We start from the raw sequence: 26936 nt of genomic DNA, 5'->3' as shown, positions 1-26936 counted from the left end.
TGAGCGCTGGCGGTGAGCGGTGATGAATGACCCCGCCGCCCTTCGCGCCTGATTGCCTCCGCCCGGCGAGACTAGCGGCAGGGAAACCTAACCTACCCTATACCTCTAGGTCTAGGGATTGCTTTAAAGAGTATCTGCAATAAAAGGTCTACAATACGATTTTCATATTTTATGGATATGATATCATATCTATTTTTCTTTCAAAGCTTATTCAAATACGTATCCTATCAGAAAACACGATTTAAAATAAATAATCTTGTTCAGGTTCTGTTATTATAACCTGGTACTGTTTATCTTAAGAAGGATTATACCGGCTGAAGTAGGTACACGCCGCTTGTTCGATTAGGATTTCATAACTCGGGTCAAATAGCTTAACGTCTATGTATTAGTTGGGTAAATATCGGCTCGCATAATGGTTACAAGTCATAATATAATGTTTCTCATAATTTATTGTTGGTCATAACTCTTTTGTTCTCTGACGCCGTTAATTATTCAGAACTAGCTTTTACCCGCGGCTTTCGCTCGCGTGAACCGTAAACATTTAAAACAAGCAAGCAATTAAGCAAGTTTGCAAGTGAGCATGTAATTATGCAAGTAATAGTTCAAGCAAGCTCGTACTCAAGGCGGCATTTAAGCATGCAAGCAAAAATCTAAGCAAGCTTGCAAGTGAGCATGTTTCGCACGCGTGAACCATAAACATTTTAAAGAAGCAAGCAAGCATGCATACAACAGATCTAGCAAGCATACTCCCAAATGTGCAAGAAATAGTGCAAGCATTCATGCATTCAAGCGTGCAAGCAAGCATGCAACTAAGCATGTAAGCAAGCATGCAAGCCAGAATGCAAGCAATAATGCAAGCAAGCATGCAAGTTATTTGGTTTAAGTATATATTTATCACTTCGCCCGTGTAAATCATTACATTAGGTACAGAGGTTGAATTGAGATTCTGGGATTTTACATAAGTCCCGTGGGAATTCTCATTACATCGTGGTTTTCATTGACGTTTCATTAAAAACATTCATCCCAAATTTCATTACTCTAAGCTAACCGGTTGTTATTTCGAGATTCTATCCCTATCTCGTAGGAGTATCGGGATAAAAAGTAGCCTATGTTTTATTCCAGATGCCCAGCTATCTACATGCCAAATTTCATCCAAATCCGTCTAGCCTCTAGCCGTTTCTCTAGCGTGAAAGAGTAACAAACATACTCACTCACTAACAAACTTTCGCATTTATAATAATAATAGGAAGAAGAGTTTTTGTAAAATAAACCTAGAATTCTACAAGAATTTGTATTCTACAGGTTGACCAATTAAAAATTTCTGAAAATTTTAAGGTTTCCGTGGGAAAAAAACATGACAAAGTTACATGGCCATGACTTTTAAAATTATGCAACTTGAGACGCGCTACTTGCCGCATCGTTACACAGTTCAGCGACCTGATATTTTCCACTCACGTAAATATATGATATACACCGCCTGATGCTGCAGTCAGGGTCGTCTGCTGATGACGGAACTCCTCAAGGCCTGATAGCATAGATACGAAATTGTACATGTTGTACATACGTTCAATGAGCTGACACAATTACCTACTTTGCCCACCCGCGACCTTTATGATAGCTACTTTTGTGCCCATGCAATGTGTGTTCATGCAGTTCCTCCACCTCCACACTGTTAGAGCACACAAATCACACAAATCCATCTATCACCTGACTGACGCGTTTCGAACTCAACCAGAGCTCATCTTCAGAGCAACACAACCGTTCAGCATGCTACGGTGTGAAATTTGGCATAGATGGACCTAAAGTAATGCAGAGGTGCACTAGGGCAAAGATTAGAGAAATAGAAAGAATAGGAAAATATCTCAACTTCGTTTGTTTCTTTGTTTGTTGGGGGTCATCTCTGAAACTATTGAGCTGATTTAAATAATTATTTTATCAATAGAAAGATACACTATCCCTGATTGACATTAGACTACTTACTTTAAAAAAAATTGCAAACTTTCCGCAGAATAAAAATAAGTTTCAATTTTGAGGCAGATTTTCAAAATTATTTCAATAATAGAAAGCTACAATGTGTCTCTAATCGACAATTAAGAATATTAAAATAGATCATAACAGTAATTCATGTCCCGCGGGAACTTTACAATTTCTCGGGATATAATCCTATATCGTGTATGAAGTCGCGGGCAAAAGAACGTTTTCTAAAATTCTAACCCTGAATCAGCGAAGCATAGGGTTTCAAAGTTGGTAAGAATCATAATTAATTACGTATGTAGGTCGATATTTGTATTACAAAATTTGCACCATCTGTCTAAAAGAAAATCTGTCTGTATTTGTATTTCCATATAATCCTCCGAAAAAATAATCAAAACACGAAAAAAGGATCGCAGAAAGTAAATGTATGTTACTCCAAATTTAACGCGAGCGAAGCCGCGGGCAAAAGCTAGTTGCTTATAATTATGCAGTTCATTGTTAAAGGACCTCCGCCAAGTAACGTCTAGTTGATTCAATACCTACATTATTTGGAATCATTGTTACTTGATCCAGCTTCTGTATTTGTGGTACCTGTTACCGCTGCCAATAAATAAGCGCCCAATTACATAGTAAACCATTAGCACCCTGGCTTGTCGGCGTAACAGCCAGACTGTTGCACAACACTGATCTAGGGCGGCTCGAGGGTCGTTCACCCCCGAGGGCGCCCGCCTTAAACGATTATACACTTTAAAGTGCCAACGTAAAGAGTGCTTTTGTTTGTTGTTGCTGGCAGTATTCCATCTGGGGGACCAGTAATCAACAATGTTTTGTTAAATAAACTTTGTTATGCGGCGGACAGGGAGCAGTTTTGTTTGAGGGACGCTTTCAGGGTGGAAATAGTTGGGAAATTTTGATTTACGGAACAGGACGCGCCTTGACGTGAATCGATGTATTTTTACGGACAGCAAAAGTTGCACAACCATAATGAAACCACGGGATTTTTGTGAGAGAAGCGTGAGTTAGGTATGTCTTCGGATGCAGTACATAAGTCTACACATCTTTGCGATATTTTTTACTGACGTCACGTAAAAACAACACAATGGAAATAAAATTCAGTTTCCATTTTCTTTTAATAACAAATTGAATAAATAAATCATGGGATGATTGACACCTATAGATAGTCCCCCACTAAGCAGCCTTGCTTACAATACTTGTAAGCAACGCTGCTTAGTGGGGTTACAGTATTACAGTATATCCATTACTTAATCTATAAATAAGTAATGCATAGAACAGTCACTAGTACCTACCAACACCTGCACACGAAAAGCATGCATAAATATCTGATACCTACATACTCTATTTCTAGAGCCGGTAAGACGTGTCAGATATTTATGCACGCTCCGCTGTGGCAGATATTAATGCAGGTGGCTGTACAGTCAAGTTCATAAACTCCTGAGCAAAAATTTGATCATAAATTTCTGAACACGACTCTATTGTTAACGGCGTAGAAGCGTGTTCAGTCAGATATTTTTGATCAAATTTTTGCTCCCAAGTTTATGAACTTGACTGTACAGCCACCTGCATTAATATCTGCCACAGCGGAGTGTGCATAAATATCTGACACGTCTTACCGGCTCTAGAAATAGAGTATGTAGGTATCAGATATTTATGCATGCTTTTCGTGTGCAGGTGTTGGTAGGTACTAGTGACTGTTCTATGCATTAGTTATTTATACATTAAGTAATAGATATACTGAAATACTCATTAAACAGCCAAGACTCGGGCTTATCTGCCCCGTTCGGCTTTCCGAAGGCTTTCGTAGACAAACTCTCGGTCGTCAAAAATCTTACCGTATAGTTCTACCTAAATTCCTAAGATTTAAAAGTCATGAATTATTTATTTAGGCGGTTGTTTTTATTCACGTTTTCAGCTTTTACGATGTCATTATTCAAGGAAGCGCTTTGTCGGCCTATCGGCATCCGCAAGGCATGGATTGAATAAAATACTTTCTTTTTCTTTGTCGTTTTTTCGCTTTCGCGGAATTGTATCAATTTCTTAACAAAATAAAAGTTAAATGAGTAGTCCGCCATCTACCCTCATTAAATTCAGTCAGTCTCAGTAATGAAATGACCCTCGACATTTTTTAACAGAGTTGGAAACTGTCTTATTTTATCTAGAAAAATAAATATTTAGGTACATAGAAAATTCAAATTGTATCTACTGCAGAAAAATAAAGCTTGTTCTGTGCTACTTTTTCAAGATATTGCCGAATAAACATTTTATTTCTTTCTTTCAATACCCTACTGTAAGTAGGTATATGTAAAGATACAGGCATAAATTGCTATAACCGAAAAACCTGTAGCCTCGTAAGTCCCTGTGTACTTCACAATACAAATCAATTGTAACAATAACTGCCGAATGTACTTGGTGAAGTACAAATTTTTCAATGAAATATGTACTTTAAGTTTACTTATATAAGTACGCCCCCCACGCCGAGTACATTTTACTAAGGAGAAGGCTCTGCTAACACTGAATAAGTATTTAAATAGATACCTACAAAGTACGGAACCCTCGGCGTGCGAGTCCGACTCGCACTTGTTTCTCATCTGCTTGGACCACTGCAATGAATTTCAATTAGCCTAAATTACGTTACTCTCTCACTGAGATAAAAATATTGAAATATTCCTCGGTACATCTAGCCTCAGCCTCCCTGCAAGCCCTCTACAGTTAACATTACAAGGTGTGCAGTCGCGAACTAAATCCAATTTACTCCCCTCCCGTCTGCAGAATCCCCTCCGTATGTATTGAATTTAAAATCGTGTAACGTTGACTGCAATTTGCAAGGCAAAGATGTACTGTGAGAAAATATATGCAGGCACTATTTGTCTCCCCTAGTGGGAAGAAACGCGAAGCGACACGCACGTCGCCTACGAAACTCGTAACGTACTCGTATGTAGGTATTTTCCACATTTCTTTCCTAAGTCTTAACCTGGAACTTTTGTAGTTTCGCCATGTCCATGGGTGGATACAAGTGCAAGGGGGTTTGCACTACCCTGGCGTAAAATATAATATATAGAACAACACTTTAGATACAGAATAAAACCTATGAATAAATGCACCTTCCTAATGCAGATGCAAGAGGAAATGCACTCTCCTGAAAGTAATCTTGCCGGCACCCGTGGCCATGTCCGTCCATCCGCTTTGAAGTGTTAATTTTTGTTAGAGTCAATGTATCCCCCCTCCCTCTAGTTACTAGTGTCTAGTAGCTAAAAAGTATATTCTGGTATTTAACGTAAGGAATTCAAACTTCACTACTGTCGCTTAATACGGAACCGTAGCCCGACTCGTCCTTTGCTGGTTTGATTTTATGGTTTAGGTATGTAACCCGTCAAGTAGGTCATTTCATTGTCCTATGATCCGTTTAGTACAAAATACGTTAAGCCACCATTGTCTTACCCATAAGCCATTTAGGTATATCAGTTCTTCTTTCGGTATGTCTAATTAGCCCATCCACTGTCCATGTCAAATCTTGCTAACCGATAACGAACGCCTTTATTTAGATCAAAGCTCTAAAATTAGGTTTTAGGTATGAGGTACACTTGTTTTGGCTGTCTGGCAAGTCCAGCAGGGCTACTACGAAACTCGAAACTCGAAGTTCGTGTCGTGCGGTCCCTCTGACACATACTATTTAATACGAGACCGAGAGGGAAGGTACGATACGAACTTCGAGTTTCGAGTTTCGTATAGTAGCCCTGCAGCATCAGTATGCGCGGCGGCGCGCCGGCAGTCACTGGGGCTTTGTAATGACCCGCTGCACTGCACTTTGTTATTCAGATGGAGTTTTCTTCATAGGGAGGAAGATGGAAGTTTGGTGTTTCAGCTACAGGTTTTTTCAGTTTGTTTGACAAATAGAATAAAAAATTGGCCAAGAGCGTAAGCTACGCACAATGTTCCTTATATGCGGCTTCGTAGTGGCAGAAAGGATTGCAACTAAGCGCACGCATAAAGCAAGCCCCTAAGAGCGTCAAGTGACAAACACGATTTAAAATTGTCAAACACGCGAGCTGTGGCTGGGGTCGAGATGATAACTGCCCCCCTGCCTCCCCGAGTCCCCCACCCCTACCCCTCAGCGCCCCACCCGCCGCTCAGTTCAGGACCTGAATCTAAAAGCATGAGTGGACAGCGAGGGAAGTTTTGCACTTTTTGCCTTGTTCACTGAATTATTCGTAAGGCCATGGGAACAAAATGAGTCCGCTTCGATTTCACTCTATTTTTAGTACTTAAATCATAAATAAATCATAAATCTTTATGTGTGTGGAATTTAGGTAGGTATGTACCTACATATAACAGATATATTATTTGTCTAGTCTAGTAGGTAACCACCGTAACCACAAAATAAAGTTTCTTTATTTGCGTTCGATTACTGACTGGGTTGGTTTATAATCAAATTATTACAAGCTTTTATTTAACTTACTCTGGTCGTTTGTTTATTTGGGTCAAATCTTGGAAGGTAAATTTGACCCACTTCCACTGGCACGATTGACTTGAAATTTGGCATATTTGGGCGTTTTCAAAAAAAAAATCCCCCAAAAAACGACAGTATGGGCGTGACAAAACTGACTCGTAAAATTTTGTATGAAAAAATGGGGACATTCTTTTAAACGATCGGAATCGATTGTGCTCTTGATTCTTAGTACGAAAAACCATTATTTCCAAAATTAAAAAAAGAAAGGGTACACTTTTTTTTGAAAACGCCCATTTATGTAAATCTGGTACTTAGTGAAATTTTGGTAGACGGGCTTGGATCGTCTCCGCAGAACGGAACTCCTCAACAGAAAAGTAGCTTTGATGACAATGCAAGTACAGTCAACAAAAAGTCAGACAGCAAAAAAATTGTATTTAAAAATGTAATTTTTAACAAAAACTTATTCATCATCAACCTACCGGAAGACATCCGCTCTGCCATCTAGTGGAAGGCCCAGCTGCCAGCGCTTCGTCTTCCGGCTCGTGGTCGCCACTCGGGGACCTTACTCCTCCAAACGGTTATTTGTTCTTCCGGCGATGTGGCCCGCTTATTACCACCTCAACTCAATTTGCGTATTCATCGAATTATCACCAAAGATGAAATGTAATAAATAAAATGCTCTAGAATAATGCTCAGGACAGAAAACCACCTGTTATACGATGATTACAGTTATACTCTGTGGCTCTATAAAGCACACTAGATTTTTGAAAAATGTTCAGGATCTTAATACCTTCTAGTTTAATGCATTCGTGTATTCAAAATGAGTTTTATTAAATTAGGATGTGAATTAAGTAGGTAACTATAATTATAAGGGTTCGATTATAGTAATAGGTAGAGACGAATTACACGAGCATCGGAATTTATCGCAAAGTTACCTCAATCTGGCAATGAATTTTTCCATGACAGGTCCTGCCACATGTCCCATTAAGTGTACCCTCTGCATGGTTGACCGTAACAACCCAGCGGCAGAATGATCAGCGGTACATTAACAAAAATAATTGTAATGTCGGTCGCAAACAAAGGGTTGCAGAAGTCAGCGGCCCGCAGTTGGTGCCGGCCTGCTAAATATTTGCGGGACTTTTACCCGCGCCGTAATGGGGGCATTAATAATAAAGATAGGAAGCCGTATAATCGAGTCATAAATTTTGGCAGGAACGCCATTTGTCGGGGAGTTCGGAGCGGAATCAATCGGGCCGTTGGAATTTTCTTTCTTATACGCTCACAAACGATGAATAAAACAGACATTTATTTGATTTAACGCTCCAGTATTTAGGTCAAGATGTGAATCTATGATTCCTTAAATAAGTACATCTTCAAAGTTACTGGCGATCCCCTTTTCCCAGACGATAGCTTCACGTTTCAATCTCCAACATATAACATATTTACGCACAATCTCTGAATAAAATCATGAGAAGGCCTTCATACCAATACCCGGAAAATCCCTGCATCTGTTACATGAATCGACTTATTTTCCGATAAAGAATACCTGTCGATATTGAGCCGGCTGAGTTTGTTTGGCTACGAGCCAGGGGCAAAGACGGCTTGCATAAAGTGCTCTACCACGCTTGAAAAGCACTCATACATGCTTCAAAATTTCAGGTCATTGTCATCGTCAGTGGATTATTTTTAACCTTTCGCAATTTTCACTCATTATAATTACCACATTTGGGACATAAACGCGTCATTATATCCTATCGCCCAGTCCTTTATAAAGGACTTATTGTAATTTTACTTGAAACTCTATCATAAATGACATAAAGTTTGACGTTTTAGACGACCAGATGGCCTAGTGGTTAAAGAACCTGACCACGATGCTTGAGGTCCCGGGTTCGATTCCCGCGTCGGGGCAGATATTTGTATGAAAAATACGAATGTTTGTTCTCGGGTCTTGGGTGTTTAATATGTACTATATTTATTCGTTGCTTAGTACCCATAACACAAGCTTTGCTAAGCTTACTTTGGGACTACGTCAATTGGTGTGAATTGTCCCGTGTTTTTTTTTTTTATAAATCAAAAATTTGACTTGGGCGTTAGGGGATATTGCTAAAAATTACCTCGATATTGCAATGGTGTACCTACTCGCGACCACGGGCGCTGCAATGAGGCCGAAACGTCGAGAAAATTTTAGCGATATAATAGAAAGAAGAGAAGAAAGAAAGAGTTTATTTGAAATATAACAAGGTTACAATTTAGATTCATCGGCGGACTCCGCACTAGACTCTCGGCCTGTATCGCGGAGACCAGAGAATTTACATAATAATAATAATAAGATATATGGTGCCCCTGACCATGGGCCTTGAAATGCAAGGTTCGATTCGACTCGCATATAACTGACTACTTTAGTTTTGTGACATTTTGAAATAAGTAAGCTCAATTTAGACAATTGATGGTCCTCAATGTTGTGTATCGGAAGCCAGTGTTGGTACGAGGAGGTAACTCATGGTACTTGATGGTACGAGAGCGAAATTTCCTTGGTACAGGAGCCTTTAAATATTTTGACATCTCTTTAAGATAAATATTTTATCATTTTGCTGTCAATTACATTTCTTCAATATACAAAAAAAATACTTGATGTTTTGAAAAAAAAATGCAAAACATAACCAACAAAAAGTTGGAAAAACTTTGTCACTTCAAAGTTAATTATCTCAAAAACGGCTGAAACGGCCTGGCCTGGTGTTGCAGATGTTTATGGGCGGTGGTGATCTCTTACCATCAGGAGACCCACTGGCTCGTTTGCCATCCAGTCGAATAAAAAAAACGATTTTGATCGAATATGCTTAGACATTTCTTAGAGTTCTTAGGAATCGCTAGAAAACCTGCTTTCAAATAAAAAAACCACATTCAAATCGGTTCACCCGTTTAAGAGCTACGGTGCCACAGACATACAGACAGACACACAGACTCACATAGCGGTCGATCTTATAACACCCCTCTTTTTGCATCGGGGGTTAAAAAGTAGCTCAGTTATGAAGCGAGTACCTACTTATAATCGAACATTGCAATGCATTTAAAACCCCGTCTGAGGCCCGCACCCTATACATATTGTCGTGTTTAATAATTCCATTCGATTCAGTTAGGTACCTTCGCTTCACCTGCGTCTTGGCTATTAGTAAGTATGTATATCGCATGATAGAGCCCCTTCATTAAAGTTTCCTAATGCCCGTCAACCCTTCTCAATGAGGGTCGCCGGGGTCCGTTAACCTCAAATCACCAGTAATAAAGGGGTGTACCCAAGTATTTTCTTGATACATCGAAAAAAGTACCTTTCGAGTCCTCGATTCCTCATTACGTATTACTACGCCTTCCGCAAAACATTTCTTCACATTTATAACCAATATTTACATGTTGTAAGCGATAACATGCCTGGTGAGTGAGGGTCGCAAATTCCCTCTGAGTAATACTTAAGGGGAAGGGGAAAGAGACCGCGGGGACGCTCGTTTCATTTGCCCCGACTTAGGGACATATGCAGTTGTGGATTCCCCCGCTGGGGAAAATGCATTTTCGCGAAACGCCTTTGATGTCGGGCACGTGAGGAATATTGCCGGGAGCGGGGAGCTGAATTGCTCTTTATGTGCAGTTTGTGTCGATGTGGATTTATGATTTGTTTTTATTTTCACTAACTTTTATTTAACTCACGATGTTCGTATGTAAATTGCCTTCAAATCTTGCAAGTCCAACTTAACCCACTAATCACTCTTATTCCATTAATCGCATTAACTGTTGGGTACATATTTTACCTATACCACAGAATAAGTAATAGTACAAGTACCTTATACGTAGTTTGTGTGACAATGAGAGTACAAACAAAAAAGTACAGTCAGCAAAAAGGTTACACTATAATACATTTTTTTAAATGAAACATCAAGGTATTTCCTTCAAGTAGGTAGGTATGTTTTTCCAATGTAAGTAAGTATAATCACAAAACATCGTAACGTGTAGAAACTGTAGAATACCTAGACAGGTAGATATGTATACAAATTTCCGATGTCCATATTTTTCCTTCATCCCCCTGTTATAAATCTCGAGGACAGGCCCCATTTCATAACGAGGATAAAACTCTCATGTTCCGGCGCTTCTAGTGAAATATGTGTCGGAGCAAGGCTTTCATATTCTACGACGTATTGAATTGACGTTAATAGCGTTGTTAACTTTAGGTTCTTGATGCCTACCATTACAATACTGTATAGATAGCCAAGTCAGTTGTCATGAGACGAATAAAACCGGCCCTAGAAATATGTAGAGTCGTATCAGATCTTATGCACGCTTTATTGTAATAAATAAAATAACATATTGATAAAAATTTAGTTTATTGAAAGTAAAAAGTTTCGTTTATTTTTTACACTTTAAGAACTCGGTTGTTTTATGGTATTAACGCTGCGTTAGACGCACTGATGCAAAATCGATGTGCGTCAAACGCATTGCGTTAACGCAGCGTTTATCGCAAAAAACAATCGAGCGCTTTATTGTGTCGAACATAGGTTCTGGTGACTCTATGTCATCCTCTCAATATCCTTGGTGAGAGAGCAGTGAGGTTGCGGCTCCACTGAGGCGGAGACGAGCGGAGCTGAGTGGAGCAGAGCTGTGAAAAGAGTCAAGTGATTGGTCGATTCAATTCCTAGACGTCACCTCTCCGCTCCGCTCGTCTCCTCTTGACAGTTTCCATTGAAGCGGTGCGGAGACGAGATGTGGATTTCAACCATTACGTTGGTCGATCCCTAACACGTCTCCTGTCCGCTCCGCTCGTCTCCGCCTCAGTGGTGCCGCAGCCTGAGAAGAGTATAGTCTGTCTGTGCAATATTTGTCTCTTAGAAACGTTTATTGTCCGCAGATGAGATGTGGAGGTCAGTGGAGGGCGAGGGCGCGCGGGCGCCGTGCGCGCGCGGCAAGCACTCGGCGGCGCTGCTGGGCGGCCACGTGTACGTGCTGGGCGGACGCGGCGCCGGCGGCGCGCTGCCGCTGAGGGACTTCTGGCGCTACTGCCTCGGTGAGCGCCCAATGGAGGTATCAACCACAGGCCGAAGCCAGACCTCTCGACTCAACTACTTAACTATGAGCAGCTGTAGTAAAAGGCGGCCGCAAATTTCCATTCGCGGAATTCCGTCTCTACTTTTTTATTTGGGCCTAAGACTGCAGTTAAATATCATAGCTCGTGTTTTAATTTGGGATATTAATTATTGTTGCGGTTCTGCTGGCGCTACACCTCTGTGAGCATTGCCCTCCTCTAAAATCTTCCTTGCCGCGTCTTCCAGTTGATAAAGTTCCCTTACCTTTCTCGGATTTTCTTACAGTCTGTATTTACGTGTACCAATTCGTAGACAAAATCATTTTTCAATTAGTCTTCGCTGAGATTGTTGATTTGTCTGCTTGGACTTCGGGACGTTTATGTTTTTACCTTGTAGGATTGTTGGCCCTACGTACAACCCTCCTCTTTTACTTGGCCTTAGGACTGGAAATGCCTAAAATAGGGGTATTAAGTACAAGCATGCACAACTCTTCACGCTCCCCCTTTCTTAGAAAGCAGTGCGAGGAGTAGTCTGTCTGTGGAATATTTGACTCTTATTTGGCGCATGGATTATCTATATGATAAAGTTAGGTTTGTAGGTCAGATGAAGTGCCGTGTGCGGGCCGATCAGCGGCGTAACGAGGCTCGAGTCGAGTCGAGCGCTCTTCGCGGGCGGGCGGCTCGTTACCGCTCGTTTCCTCCCCTAAGACGGGCTCCGCTTATACTCGTATGAATAATATGTCGTCGTTAAGCCAGAGAAACAGTGGTTCTGAAAAATAGTAATAAATCATTCAAAAGTAGGCTGACGCACACATTTTTAAAATCTTTTTGCAATATTCACCGATATGACGGCGAAGAAAATTCATAAAATTCACCTCATAAACAAGTTACTTTTTAGGGTTCCGGAGCCAAAATGGCAAAAACGGAACCCTTATCCTTATTATTCGCCATGTCTGTCTGTCCGTCCGTCCGCGGCTTTTCTCAGGGCCTATCAATGCTAGAAAGCTGTAATTTTGCACGGATATATATGAGAACTATGCCGACAAAATGGTGCAATAAAATTTTAAAAAAAATTTTTTACGGTACCTCCCATAGACGTAAAGTGGAGATGATTTTTTTTCTCATCCAATCCTAGTGTGGGGTATCGTTGGATAGGTCTTTTAAAACCATTAGGGGTTTGCTAAAACAATTTTTCGATAATACACTAGACAAGTCTACTCTGCGTCTCTCTACATCCTAAATCACAACGTGCTCGCATTCAGTCGCGTCGTGGCTAATCAGGTCGAGGGCCGCTGAGCCAGCCGCTGCCGAGCGCGTCCGACTCAGTTCGTTTGGTTGGAGCGTCGAGAACATGAATAGAAAGAGCCTTTGAATTTCTGCGTCGGATCTCATGTGAGCGAGGCATTTCAAAGTTTTTTGTTCGAAAACTGTCGCGTTCAGGTTCTTTGATATGTATAAACGTTTTTTTTTGAGCTTTCAAATTCAGAAAAATATAAATATTATTGAGAGTAGGTACCGTCAGCCAAATATGTGGTCTGCCACACTAAAGTTGATACCTAATCGTTTGCATGTCATGAAACCCATGACACATAATGCCAATAGACGACGTGTCTGTCAACTTGAAAGTTCGACTTTAGCGACATATTTTGACATATTCATTTGATAGGAACTTGTTTAAAAATTAATAGACCACTTATTTGGCTGATGGTACCTATGTTTACTTTTATAATGTAGATGAGTGGCCTGCTTTATGCAAAGTTGAGGGTGACGCGGCGGACATTTTGGCTAGAGCAGTTTTGTCCAGTCTTTTTCTGCCGTGTTCGTGCAGCGAGGCGGGAGCTCCGCTAGGAGCGGCGAGCGTGTTTTCTGTTCATAGCGCGGCCGAGACGCTCACCGTACAATGCTTACCTGGCGCACACGCAATGAATAGACAAAACGCTTGCCCCACCACTGTCCTTTGGCGTCCAGAGGTGGTAACGCGCTGATGTTAATGATCACATACACCATCTCTTTCTACCCTCGTACGTAGGTACGGGGAACTAAATCCCCGTTAGACTCAGGCGGTTATTGTAAGATTTGCTGTATAACTACCTACTTAGGTATAATGAACTGATTTAGTTGAGTGAGGTTCGCGTCATGTTAGCTCAGACAAGCTCTAAGACCCGAAAGCATCTGAACGGGGCGTATGTAGCTCCAGTACCAACCTCGGGAACGCGCGAGTGTCCTCGCGCGCAAAACGCTCTGTCTGCATAGAGTCCAACAGAAAGGAGTGGTGAAAACGATTGTGATTCCAATAACTGTTAGACGAAGGTCGTAATGGCCTGATTGTGTCGGTTGCAGCCACGGGCGAGTGGGAGCGGCTGGCGTGCTTGGGCGAGGCGCCGCCGTCGCTGCAGGAGCACAGCTGCACGGCGCACGCCGGCAAGCTGTACGTGTTCGGCGGGGAGCCCGGCGCGCTCGGGGAGGTGCCGCTCTGGGTCTATGACACTGAGGTACGATACTGACTGCCTGACTGGCTCCACACAGGTGCTTGCCATGACAACCTGTGGTGATATGTGCTAACGCGCAGGCGTTCATATCAAACTCAATAAAATTTAAAAACATGTAAACAAACGCAAGGTTTTTGTCTCTGGCCCTTAAGGCAACAAAACCCAAAAGAAAAACGCGCTGTCGATCTCTTTCTAGCTTAGACCGTTAACCGTTAGAAAGAGTGGTAATTGTGATTCTGAGTGCGCTGGACAATAAGGCCTCTCTCTCGCACTCGTACCTTATGTGTATGCGTTCCAGAACGGAAGCCCGGTGTGCTTTAAGCACGAGACAGTTTCAATTGAAGCCGTTGTAAAATAAAAAACTATATAACCTATTAGATGTTGCAGAGCATGGTTCATCAACGCGCATACGCACAGCGGAGTTAAACGGCCAATTTTGTTAATGACTAAATTAGTAACAGAGGTCGCGTCTTCGCACAAAATTGGCCGATCAACTCGGCTGCGCGTTGATGAACTTTATTTGTTTTACTTACATGAATGTATTTAGTTGGGCACATGGCGCAAGCTGCCGGGGCAGCCGGCGGGCGACGGGCGGCGCAGGGCGCGAGCGGGGCGGGGGCGGGGGCGGAGGCGGGGGCGGGGGCGGGGTGGGCCCGCGCGGGCGCCGCGGGCACTCGGCGCACGCGCTCAAGGACTGCTTGCTCGTCTACGGCGGGTACAAGGACCTGCGGGGCTCCACCAACGAGCTCTGGGCGTTCCATTATGGTGAGGCACTGTTCATGTTCGTCTATTGTTTGACTAATCATAAAAAAAAAAAAAAAAAAACTTTTAAATTTGAATGTTTGGCATGTGGCAAAATTAAACTTATTCGGAAGCACGTTGGCACTGTCTCAGGTCTCTGACAGAATATTAGCTCTGTGGCCACCCACAGCCGCAGTACATGCTGAGTCAGCGCCTATTCTCCACATCATCACATGGGTCTCTTAATTTGATAAATTAATCAATGTTTATTTAACTTTCGGAACTGTTGCATGTTAGTTATTAAGTCATTAATCATCATGATAATTTTTATGTTGCTTTATAATTGTTTGTTATTTACTAAGCCGTGTATGTGTTGTGGAAATAAAGTTTTTTATCTATCATCTATCTATCTAATCATAGGTCATGATTCCTTTGGGGCCTGTGCTAAGTCACGCGGGTGTACGGCTTACCTTGTCAATAGAGTATAATATAGACCCGTCTCACGCAGCGCTGTTCTATTAGATTAGATGATATGAAACGGCACGCCGCGTCCACGCCAAGCCGCGGCTTGGCCAGTCACTACACTACAACAGTCAGTAAACTAGTATCAGCACCAGTCATTACACTAGTCTAGCACCAGTCAGTACGCGTGCACCCGCGTGAATTAGCAGAGGCTCTTAGTTTAAGACCCTCAATGCTCAAATGCAGGCAGGTGTTGAAATGTGCTTTGTTGACTTCCAAAATAAGTTATTCACCATAGCGTTGCTCGCAGAAACTTAATAGGCAAGCTCTCGCGTTGCAGAGTCAGAGTCGTGGCACCAGGTGCGTACGGCGACGGCGGGCCCGGCGCGCCACCGGCACGCCGCCGCGCTGCACGACGCGCGCCTCTACGTGCACGGCGGACAGAGCGACCTCAGGGCCTGCGGGGACCTCTGGCACTACGACACCAGTCAGTACACTACTACTAGCACCACTCACTATACTAGTATTAGCACCAGTCAGTATATTAGTACTAGCACCAGTAATTACACTAGTATTTACACCAGTTAGTACACTAGTATTAGCACCAGTCAGTAAACTAGTACTATCACCAGTCAGTACACTAGTATTAGCACCAGTCAGTACACTAGTATTTACACCAGTTAGTACACTAGTATTAGCACTAATCAGCCAAGATATAGGCAGGGCTGGTCTTTGTCATCTAGGCACTCCGGGCAACTCATGGCTTTGGCACCCTTTTAAATACAAGCGACAAATGTCAGGTCGTATTTGACAGAATACTCATACTCACTCCTACAAGATAAGTCTATAAAATTTATACTCCGAATCTAGTTTTTCTTTTGATCCATAAAAATTGCTTAGGTATTCAACTTTGAATTGGCGCTGGCACACGCGCGGTGCCCTGTAGCATCTGGCTGGCGCCCCGCAGCGAACGCACCTAAAACTAGTACTGATTTTTACCTTGTATTGTAGGTACTTCGTGGTATCTAGACTTTTGTTAGCTTTCAATGGTTCTTTATCTTAATATACATTATGACTTCATGAACAGCATTTCGCTAGACGATTTCTACTGAGTATACAACTATTGGAGTTAATTGGCTTTGGTTTGTTGTAGTGTCGCGCGTGTGGACGGCGGTGCGTTTGGGGCGCGGGCGGGCGGCGCCGGGCGCGCGCGCGGGACACGCGGGGCTAAGGGCGGGCGCGCACTTCTACATCTTCGGCGGGGACCTGGACGCCGGCGCCGGCGCCACCAACGAGCTCTGGCGGTTCCACTTCGGTACGTTTCTGTTCTTTGTATCTTAACATTATTATAGTAAAAATACTGCCACAGCTTGGGGCACCTTGTGATTATAAAGCGTTATAGGCGAGTGAAAATGATAAACAGTGGTCACGAGCACACAATTCTCAATAGAAATACCTATGAATGCATCTGTTCTATAGCGACGGAGACGTGGGAGCGCATCGTGCAGAGCGTGAACTGGCCGTCGCCGCGCGTGGACGGCTGCGCGCTGCTGGTGCCGGCGTGGGGCAGCGCGGGGCGGGGGCGGGAGTGGGGACAGCCGTGGCCGGCGCGGGGTGCGCGGGGGGCGGCCCGCCCGCCCCGCCCGCCGGGCTGCTGCGCGAGCTGGGCCGACTGTCGGCGCTGCACATGCGGCGCGCGGCGCGGTGCTCCTACTCCGCGCTGGGGCAGGACTCCACGGAGAGCCTGGTGCTGCCCAAGCCGCACTCGGCGTACGCGATGGAGCGGCCCGCGGAGGGGGGCCGCGCGAGGCGGACGAGGCCGAGCGGCGGCGCGCCGACATCTCGCGCGAGCCCATCTCGGTGCCCGACTTCGCGGACATGGTGCTGCCGACGCCGGTGCTGTCGGCCGCGCAGGCCGCCAAGCTGGTGTATCTGGACTCGGACGAGGAGGAGGAGCTGCGGCGCGAATTCGGCGGCGACGCGATCCCGCTGCGGCGGCTGCAGCCCGCGCTGCCCGCGCTGCCCGCGCTGCCCGAGCCGGCCGCGGAGCGCGTCGGCCGCACCGACGACGACAGCGAGCTGTCCACGTCGGACTACGCGAGCGCCGAGCGCGTCAACCGGCTGTCGGGCGCGTCGCTGGGCTTCTGCAACCCGCACTACCTAGGGCCGGACGTGCGCGCGCTGGGCGCGGCGCTGACGCCGGACTCGGGCGTGGGCGGCGACGAGCCGGCGCGCCGGGCCGGCCCGCCCCCGCCCCGCCCTGCTGCTGCTGGTGGTGGGCGGGCGCGAGCCCCCGCACGTGGCGCGCCTGCAGAGTCCCATCTCGCTGTGGACCTACCGCCTGTTGTGAGCTCCGTTCGAACGATTGCGTCCGCCGGTGGAGCCCTGCTGAGGGCTGTACCCGGTTGTCCACACCCTATTCGTACTGCAAACTGCTGGATTTTTTTCTGCTGTTCACACTGGATAAGTGTGAAAAAAATCCGAACAGTCGACGCATTATTACCGCTAGTGTGAACAACTCGAAATTAGGTAAATAGGTACATAGTGTTAACAGCGGAGAAAAATAATCCCAGTATTTAGTCTGGCAAGCGAGTCGTGCCACAACTAATGTAAAGCAAATCTCGTTTGTGTGTAGAACGATTGTTTCTCTTTTATTACTTTTAGACTGATCAAATCTAGTCCCACGTCTCGCTTGTCACTTAAGTAACGCATTCACTGCCACCGACGCACATATGCGTTTTCGGAACTTCGCCCAGTGCCGCCGTCATAATTATTCATACATTTTGAACGCACATGTGCGTCGGTGGCACCAATGGAAGTCAGGTGGCAGTGAATGCGTTAATAGCCTAGTGCGAACAAAAGGGCGAAGACAACCAACAGCCTATAAGCGTCTGAACCCCTGGGCCAATGGAGATATTTGATACCTAACTTAAAATAATTACTTAGTACCTCGATAGACAATAAAAAAACATCCTGGCGTCAGAATGTCTGGGCCACTTTCATACTCGTTTTTTAATTGTCTATCGAGGTACAAATTATTTTAAGTTAGGTATCAAATAGGTAGTAAATTTTGGTATTTTCTAAACATCAAATATCTCCATTGGTCCAGGGGTTCTGACGCTTACAACAGCCCTCGTCGAGCGCTATCAGTTATATTTCTCCGCGATCACGTGTCGTGTACTTCTAGCAGTTCTAGCGTCGGCCGTTAGCCGCGTAGTTAGCTTAGGGATCTTTACGTCCATCTACTTCTAAACTAGTGTAAGCGTCACGATCGCGCGGTTGCCAACTCGAGTATTATGAATTTACGGAATACCTCTTGACTGTTTGTTTACATTAACTTATCTGTTGACATGTTTTACTAGTAACCAATGTTTTTACTGTTTTATTATTTTTAAGAGCCATTGATACTTAAGTTTTTACTCAGATTGTTTTTTAGCGTATTTCTTATACAGCAAAGCCAGCATTCACTGAGACTGATAGCGTAGTGTAGTGTTGACCGTGTGCTGTCGTGTTCTCTGTTGTCTTTATTACTAGATGTTGGTGTACATTCCAAACGACTTGTGATGAATTTGTCCATTGAGTACAATTTAAAGTTATTAAACGTACGGTGTCCAAAACTGGTCTCATTATTTCTTATTATGGAAACATAATAATAATAATTTATTCAGAAACTATTGCGTGTTACTTACATTTAATTGTGGCTGGAGCCTCTTTTTAGGTAAGAATATACCTGTAATAAGAACGTCCGCTCTTCCTTAAAAAGTAGGTACAATTGAAACTAGTATCTAATCAATTGCAACTTGTATCTAAACAATTGCAACTAGTATCTAAACAAGCGAATTGAATTTAACAAATTAAATAGCTAATTTGTAGAAATGAAAATTACACTTAATGAAATATTATGAAAATTAATTGAAAACATTAGAAGTACTATTTTTATAAAAGTTCTTAATAATTATTATTACATATTTGTGCGTGTGCGTGTGTGTGTGTGTGTGTGTGTGTGTGTGTGTGTGTGTGTGTGTGTGTGTATGGGTAGCCCTGCGAGTGATATACTCTTGGATCAAATGGCAGTGTAGACAACATGAAATAAAACACGTTATTTTTTTATCTTTTTTCTTTATTTTCACGTAAGTTTGTTATTTTTGTTATAATATAAGCCTCTAGATCTAGAATCTAGCGGTTGGAAACATACCTATTCTATCTAGGTTTCCATTGCCACATCGGCACGGATAGGTTGCCTACCTAGTTTATTTAATTTTAAAATACCCTTAACCACTAGATCGTAAATATAAAAAAAATGCCTTCATTCTCAAGATTTGATTTTTAACTAAGAACAAAATGTCCTGTCTACCGTACCGTAATATTTGATCTGTAAATATAATAAACAATTAACATTGTTTTGACTTTATAATTTTGGTCTAGTCTGGTATACAGTACAAAACTACAAGACTTGTATAGTTACATTATCATAAAACAAATGAGACATTACAATGATAAAACATAAATAAACATGCCGAGTGTGGCACGACTCTTTCTCTAGGCGGAGATCGATTCATCAAGTCCGTAGCGACAGCTTGGCACGAGCGACAGATTGGTCGCCGCGCTCGAGTCACAGCTACATCCTCCGTCTTCGGTTTAGGGTACCACCTTACCAGGCGGTCATGCATACCCCACAACAAGTGTGCTCCCTACCATCCTTTACAATACTTTACTTAAAGCGGGACGATTTCTCCAATCCAGTGATACCAGTTTAACACAGTTCGAAGCCCGAATGAGCACACGAATTACCAGCTGCGATGATCAACGATTGGATCGATAAGATACTTTACAAAATATTTTTTTGTTGTTTAAAATTTTCGCGATAGAGATAGACTAACTTATGAATTGCCTGCAGCCCCCTAATTTTTGTTTGTGGAACCACACTAATTGTTATTTAGATCACGATCAGAATGAGATTCAAAAATCTGCGATCGTGTACATATTGGCGCGGATATGTATATGGAACAACTTCGAGTTCCATTCACAATCTTATCGTGATCTAATAACTCACAGGGACACGTTTAAACACTTAATTCAGCAAGTTAGTTTGAAAAGGTAGTGAGACAGCGCAAATGTAGAAACTTATAGTGCCACTAAGCCACGAGCTACCAGAGAACATTTTATTTTTATGTCGTATAATTAAAATTAAATCAACCACCTGCCTGCGCAGACATACATTTGTGTCCAGTTGCTTCCACTTGACACACAACGATCGCTAGATCGCCAATTAAATATAAATTCGTCTGTCGAAGACACTAGCAAGATCAAAAAAACCTTACAATTCAACAGATTACCTAACACTGACGGCATAGCAACTACAGTTTCCTGGTGTCGGTAAGTGTCTACATTTGCGCAGTGTCGTGTGGGGTGGTGGGTGGGGGGGGGTGTCGCCTACTGCGCCATGGGCTGCGGCTGGTTGTTGGCGGCGGCGGGGGCGGCGGCGGCGGCGGGCGTGTCGGGGAAGTGCAGGTTGAAGAGCGCCGCACAGGCCGCGCGGGCCGCCGCACGACGCGCCTCCTTCTTGTTGGACGCTGCCGAACAAACGTGCACTTACTGTACTGGCCGCAGACGTTAACCCTTAATAAGGTAGAGGCGATTTAGCGACCACTTGCATAGGGTTGGAAACTGAACCTTATTTATTTCATAATAAGTCATAATTTCCATTGTAATTTTTGAAAATACGACTAGCTTTAAAAATATTGTTTGTCAGGTATGTATTCGATAGCTGCTTTTGATTCTGTGGTAGTATGCCCCAATAAATAAGGCCTTGTTAAGGGTTAACTTACGCAACTATGTAACATGTATTGGAAGATACTCGCGTAAATTTCTGCTCTGACCTGTACAAGTTCAAAACAGTTCCAATAAATTCTTAACTTTCACAAACTTGCGCTTGGTTTACTTGATCGTGTGTGGCAACATTTCGTGCAAGTGTCATTATTGTCAAATCTAGCGACAATTAAAAAGGTTGTCCAAACCAATTTCACTGCCGATTCTTAGAATAATCGAACCTATTTGTAACAGGCTAGTTTAATAACTAAATTAATTAACCTCGTAAGGCCCAACATCCTAAATTTAGGACATACGGCGAAGCTAATGTCAACTTCACTTATCAACATTTAGGGGCTGTTTCACCGTCCATTGATTAGTGTTAACTGGGGGTTAGGTGTGATGCCGTCTTTATTTGTTTTATTCTAATAGACGGAGACGGTATCACAATTAACCGTCGGTTAACGCTAGTCAAAGGATGGTGAAACAGCCCCTAAATTTAAAATTCTAATGATCAAAATTTGACGTTGATCTTACGAGGCTAGATAATCAAGTAACTAAATTGAAATGTTTACACCTATGTCAGGCCAGTCGCTGGAGATTGTGTCGTTAACCTGTCACGGCGCCGATAGCCCTTGTACCATCAGCAAAATATGTGGTCTACCACCCTAAAGTTGATAATCGTTTGCATGTCATAAAACAATAATGCCAATAGACGTGTCTGTCAACTTGAAAGTTCGACTTTAGCGACATATTCGTTTGATAAGAACTTGTTAAAAAATTGATAGACCACTTATTTGGCTGATGGTACCGTAACCCATCTTCACCTTATACACAAATATATGTGTTGGTGTCTCACCCTTCCGATGTAAGTGGCGCCGTCGACGTCGACGCCCATGGTGAAGAGCATGGTCTGCGGCTTGTCGCCCTCGACGGCCAGCTCGCGGTACTCGAGGCCGGGCCGCATGTACGACAGCAGCATCGCCGGGTGCAGCGACGCCGCGTTCGGCGGCAGCTCCTTGCGCTTCAGCGGCGGCTTGGGACGCGGCGCGCCCATCGCCATAGGCTCCGAGCACTCGCCCTCGGACCCCTGGATCGACCATTACGACGTCAAAACTGAACCCTTGTTCCTCGTAGATAACCAACTTTGATAACTGGTGTTCTACTAGGAACATAATTCCTTCTAGTTACATATCTGTTCAGTCACGAAGGAGCGCCCCTCCACATTTTATAATTGTAGTTGTAAAGATCTATGAGTGCGTAACTCGAACGTGGCATTTTTTGGTGCCTTACACACTACTACACACTAAACAACATTTTCATACCAAATTTCCAGTCGATTCCATTAACCATTAAGGAGTTTCATCCTGTGAAAATTATCCTGGCTGAACCACCAGAACGTCACTATCAGATTATTGTAGTCACCAGATTTACATGTATGCCAAATTTTAAGTCAATCCGACTACTGGATATGCTTCAAATTTAACTTGCAATATTTGACCCATACATACATTGCTAGTCAAATAAAAACTTGTAAAAATGTGTTTTTTTTTTTCACTTTAACCACTTGTCTATCCGGTCATATAATGATGCTAGACTGTAGACTGACCGCGGGCTGGTCCTTGGGGTGTGCATGTTGCTTGAGCTGCGGCACCTTGACGCCCTCGTACTCCCACTCGGAGAACAGCTTGTGCAGCGCGAACGACGCCAGCTGGATCATCGGCAGAGCGCCCTCGGCCTCGCCGTTCTGGCTCGCAGAGTCCGACTCCGAGCCTGCCAACAACACCAAGGGGGCTACTAAGAAATTACAAGATCGTGACATACCGCCCCTCTCGCTCTCGTAGAGGGACGGCAAGATACTAACTTGGCATTTTGCACTTCATAGTATAGGGCCAGTTCACTTGTTTACACGGGTACTGACTGAACAAGCTGGCTCTAGTTTCAAGTGTCGTGAAGCAGTCCACTTGAGAGGTGACTCGTTCACGACACTAACTGTCGCTGAACTAGGTTTAACAATTTAATTTTTTAACCAGACTTCCAACGTGGGCGACAAGAAATCAAAATTATGAGGCGTTACTAAGGGGCTGTTTCACCATCCATTGATTAGTGTTAACTGACGGTTAAATGTGATGCCGTCTCTATTTGTTTTGTTTGAATAGACGGAGACGGCATCACGTTTAACCATCAGTTAACACTAATCAATGGATGGTGAAACAGCCCTAAATAAACAAAAGTAAAGGGGGGAAACTAAAAGTGACTTAACTCAGGGCTAAATTTAGTCCAGACAAGGCAATCTTAATTGTCTGTGTGAAGCTTTCAATAAGTGATATCCATATTGATATACGGAAGACCTAAATTACTCACCGTCTTTGACCTCAGACGTGAGGACCTTGGACATGCGCTTAATGATGAGATCCCGAATGGCCTTCTCAGCCGCCGCATTGCGCGCAGACAGCTTGTTCTCACCTGGAACACAGTCTAAGTCAGTACGCGAAGACGGATTACAGAAGAAGACTTCGACATCCGACCATGTTTTTCTTTTGAGTTAAGTTGCCTCAAGGGTCAATGACACTACAAGGATTTAGTGTTATGTTTACTCGTTTCTAATTTTAAAAAAATATATATGAGGTACTTTTTAGATGAGGGCGTGCAGTCGGAAAAATCCATTATGGACGACTGGGTAGGGAGGGCCGACAGTGCTGGGCTATCACCAGCTTAAAATTCGGCTCTATGTACCAAACTCCCTCAGAGCATGTATACTATTAGTTAGTGTGGAACTCACCGAATCCCTTGTAAATGTTCCCATCGAGAGTAAGGTCAGCGCAGAAGCTCTGCGCGCTGTTAGCCTTGTAGAACTGATTACTGGCCGGCTCCACCTTGAATTGCTGTAACAATAAATCATCTTAAACCAGTTCTAAATATTTATTCATATATTTAACTAGTGAAACAAAGGTGTTTGGTTGGATGAAACGGCAACCAGATAATAGACAAGAAACAAAAGCGTTCATTTGAACGTACTCGGAAGTAGTTATAGTCTGTGTTTATTAGAAGATAAGAGGGATACCTATTTTGAGGATTGAAGTCTGGTATTCATTTGATGTTAGCAGTGATTTACAATGTAGAATTAATCAATTAATTAATGATTTATTTGTATAATGGTGACTTTCCACCGGCGAGGCGAGACGAGAATTGAAATATGTATCTAGCGGGCCGCCGCGGGCGCTGCCATACAAATTTCAATTCTCGTCTCGCTTCGACTCGTCTCACCTCGCCGGTGGAAAACCACCTTAACATAGGTAATAGGGAGGGTAATTGGTAACACCTGAGGGTTATTTATACTGTGGTAAAAGGGATAGTGTTTAAAAATGGGGGTTATCTGAAGGCAGATGGTCATAGTTTGAGGACATTGAGGTTATCTGTATGTAGTGGGGGCCCCTCGGGCTGCGGGTACTCACGGAGGCGAACTGTTCGTTGGGCATCATCTCGTTGAGCACCATGAGAGCATTCTTGGGCGTGAGCAGGCGGCGCAGGTTCTCGTTTTGCCGGCGGCGCCGCTCCTTGTTGCTGATCTTCTTCACTGCAACCGACAAAACAACTTGCACTGACAAACAGTGAAAAGGAAACTTAGGCTTTCCCAGGATATAAAGCTAAGTTAATCATGGATAGTGTTGATTTTTATTAGTGAAGAATTTAAAAAGATTCAGTATTTCTAGACATTAGCCCGTATTATGTAATGTAGAAAATAACTAAACATGTTCATGTGACTTTGATCTTTTGGGTTACTTGTTCTGATGCCAGCCTCGTTTCTGAAATTAATTAATTAATCTAATTGACATCGTCATCTCTTGCTAAAATAATGTAAGTCTATTTTGTCTTCTGTTTTTTCGTCTTTCGTGTGTTTAAGATTATTCAAGATCAGATTGATGATTTATGGTCAGAGTGAAAAGGCCTTAACTCTTGAGTCTCATTTTACACGCCGCTTCCATTGCCTCTCAAAAGGCGCCATATAAATTTTTTTTCGCGCTGGAATCTGGAATGTTCAGTGACGCGACAATTTTCAGCGTCAGTCAGTCAGTCTGTCATTTGTTGTTGTCGGTAAATCTTTACGTGAGATTTAAGCTGTGTCAGGTTTGTGTTACAAATGTAATGTTTCGTGATTAACACGCGTACTCGTATTATCAAAATGGTTCTCTATGAAAGTAGCAGTCACATGTGTCAGCGTGGTGATATGTTCTCGGCGCTGCTGCCAGTGGTTCAAAATAAGTTAATTTTACCTCCGTTGAGTTTGACCCAGTGTGGGCGCGGACGGCCCTCGGAGCCGGCCTCGCTGCCGCCCGTTCCCGGCTCCTGCTTCATCTCCACGTCTTGGGTCTGCACAAAAAAATGTATTAAAAAATGGATGATAATATTTATGACAGGGATGTTTGGGAATGATCCGCATTGGCAATCCCTTATTTCAAATAGCAAAACAGCTGTGTTAAAAATGTACGTTATTAAACACTTGTGATTTAATGTAAGTCATTACACTAAATTTAATTAATTAATATTGTAGACCTGTTAAAAAAAATACACCTTAGTTTCTTGCCGGGTTCTTTTCAATAGAGGTTTTTCTGAACAAGTGATGGATTTTTTGTCATTCATAAGACCTTTTTATAGATACTGAGCTGTTAAAATAAATAAATGGCTTTTTAATGCATGGTCCAGTCACGTTTCTAACTCGTGTGACATTTTATTCCTTTTAGACTTTACCTACGGCTTCGCACGCGTAAAACGTTAGATCTGGCAATTGAATTCAAATGCCGGAATTTTACTAAATAGCCATGGGAATTCCATAACATTGTGTATTTCATTGATATTGCATACAAAATACCCGCGCCAAATGTAATAAATAACTTATTTTATTCAGGTATAACCCAATACATGGTAAATGTACTTTAATAATTATGTATGTAATAATTGTCTAATCGTAGAGGTAGAAATCTTTAAAATATTCTGATCCCATGAGATTATATTATTGTGTTAATTCCTTATTTCAGACGTCTATCTACAAACCACAATTTCACCAAATCTAAATCATAATATATAACGTAATAATATTAACTATTATTATTTTGATACCTAACATATATATTATAGGTAATGACTTGGATACCTACAGACATACCTTATAGCGCGAAGTGACTGACCTGTAGAGGCGTGTTCGCGGCTGCGGCTGCGGCGGCGCCCGAGCGAGCGCGGCGCGGGCGGCGGCGGCAGCGGCGGCTGCGCGCTCTGGAACTGCTGCTGTTGCTGCTGCTGCTGCTGGTTGAACGGTTGCTGCCAACGACAAACACCTTGTTATACCAACCACACTACACCTGGTCACGTTCAACTCTACCCCACACATTAGATTTTTTTTCTGGATTAAATCTCTGTATTAAAATTCTGTGAGAATAACTTGAAACTAATGTTAAAATAAAAATTGTTTATTTCAGATGTCATACAATCCATTATATATCCATATATTGCATTCTATGCACTAAATAAGGTTGTAGGTATGACATATTCAATCAATCGTGACCCACTTGATACATGCTCAGACGATGTTGCAACAATAAAGCATTGCCTGACAAGCAAAATTGTTATAACACTGTGAGAATATTCTTCAGTGGGTCAGTACAGTATACAAATGGTTCAACTGTACACTGCACAGCAAGCTACAATCAGTGGCGCAACTATACCATCTGGGGCCCGTGGCAAATACTTTTGATGGGGCCCTATCAGTAAAAATCGTCACGTTGAACTTAGTTTCATTTTAAGTAAATTAAAGTAGTAAAAGTAAAGTAAGTAAAATACTCAGGTACCTACAATGTTAAAAAAATATTTCTGAGCTCGTGGCCTCTTGGGCTGGGGCCTCTTGGGTCGGGCGGGGGCCCCGTGGCATTTTGCCAGCCCT

General features: G+C 43.0%; 1 protein-coding gene and 1 pseudogene across 1 annotated transcript; one reads left to right on the top strand and one right to left on the bottom strand.

The window, feature by feature from the left end:
• The window catches only part of LOC141437254 (uncharacterized), a 36818-nt pseudogene extending 19215 nt beyond the window's left edge, over positions 1–17603 (top strand).
• Positions 17604–20626: 3023 nt separating this feature from the next.
• Positions 20627–25357, bottom strand: LOC141437243 (double-stranded RNA-specific editase 1-like). Its single transcript, XM_074100497.1, has 8 exons — positions 25276–25357; positions 24457–24578; positions 23784–23886; positions 23366–23467; positions 22611–22774; positions 21861–22091; positions 21539–21542; positions 20627–20766 (listed from the first exon to the last, which is right to left on the bottom strand). The coding sequence occupies exons 1-8, from the start codon at positions 25355–25357 to the stop codon at positions 20627–20629; spliced, it is 948 nt and encodes a 315-aa protein (XP_073956598.1).
• Positions 25358–26936: the final 1579 nt, after the last annotated feature.

This window comes from Choristoneura fumiferana, chromosome 17 (genome assembly GCF_025370935.1).
Source record: "Choristoneura fumiferana chromosome 17, NRCan_CFum_1, whole genome shotgun sequence".
NCBI classification, from domain to species: domain Eukaryota; kingdom Metazoa; phylum Arthropoda; class Insecta; order Lepidoptera; family Tortricidae; genus Choristoneura; species Choristoneura fumiferana.
Note: the sequence above shows the minus strand (reverse complement) of the source record. Positions and strands in the feature narration are given on the sequence as shown.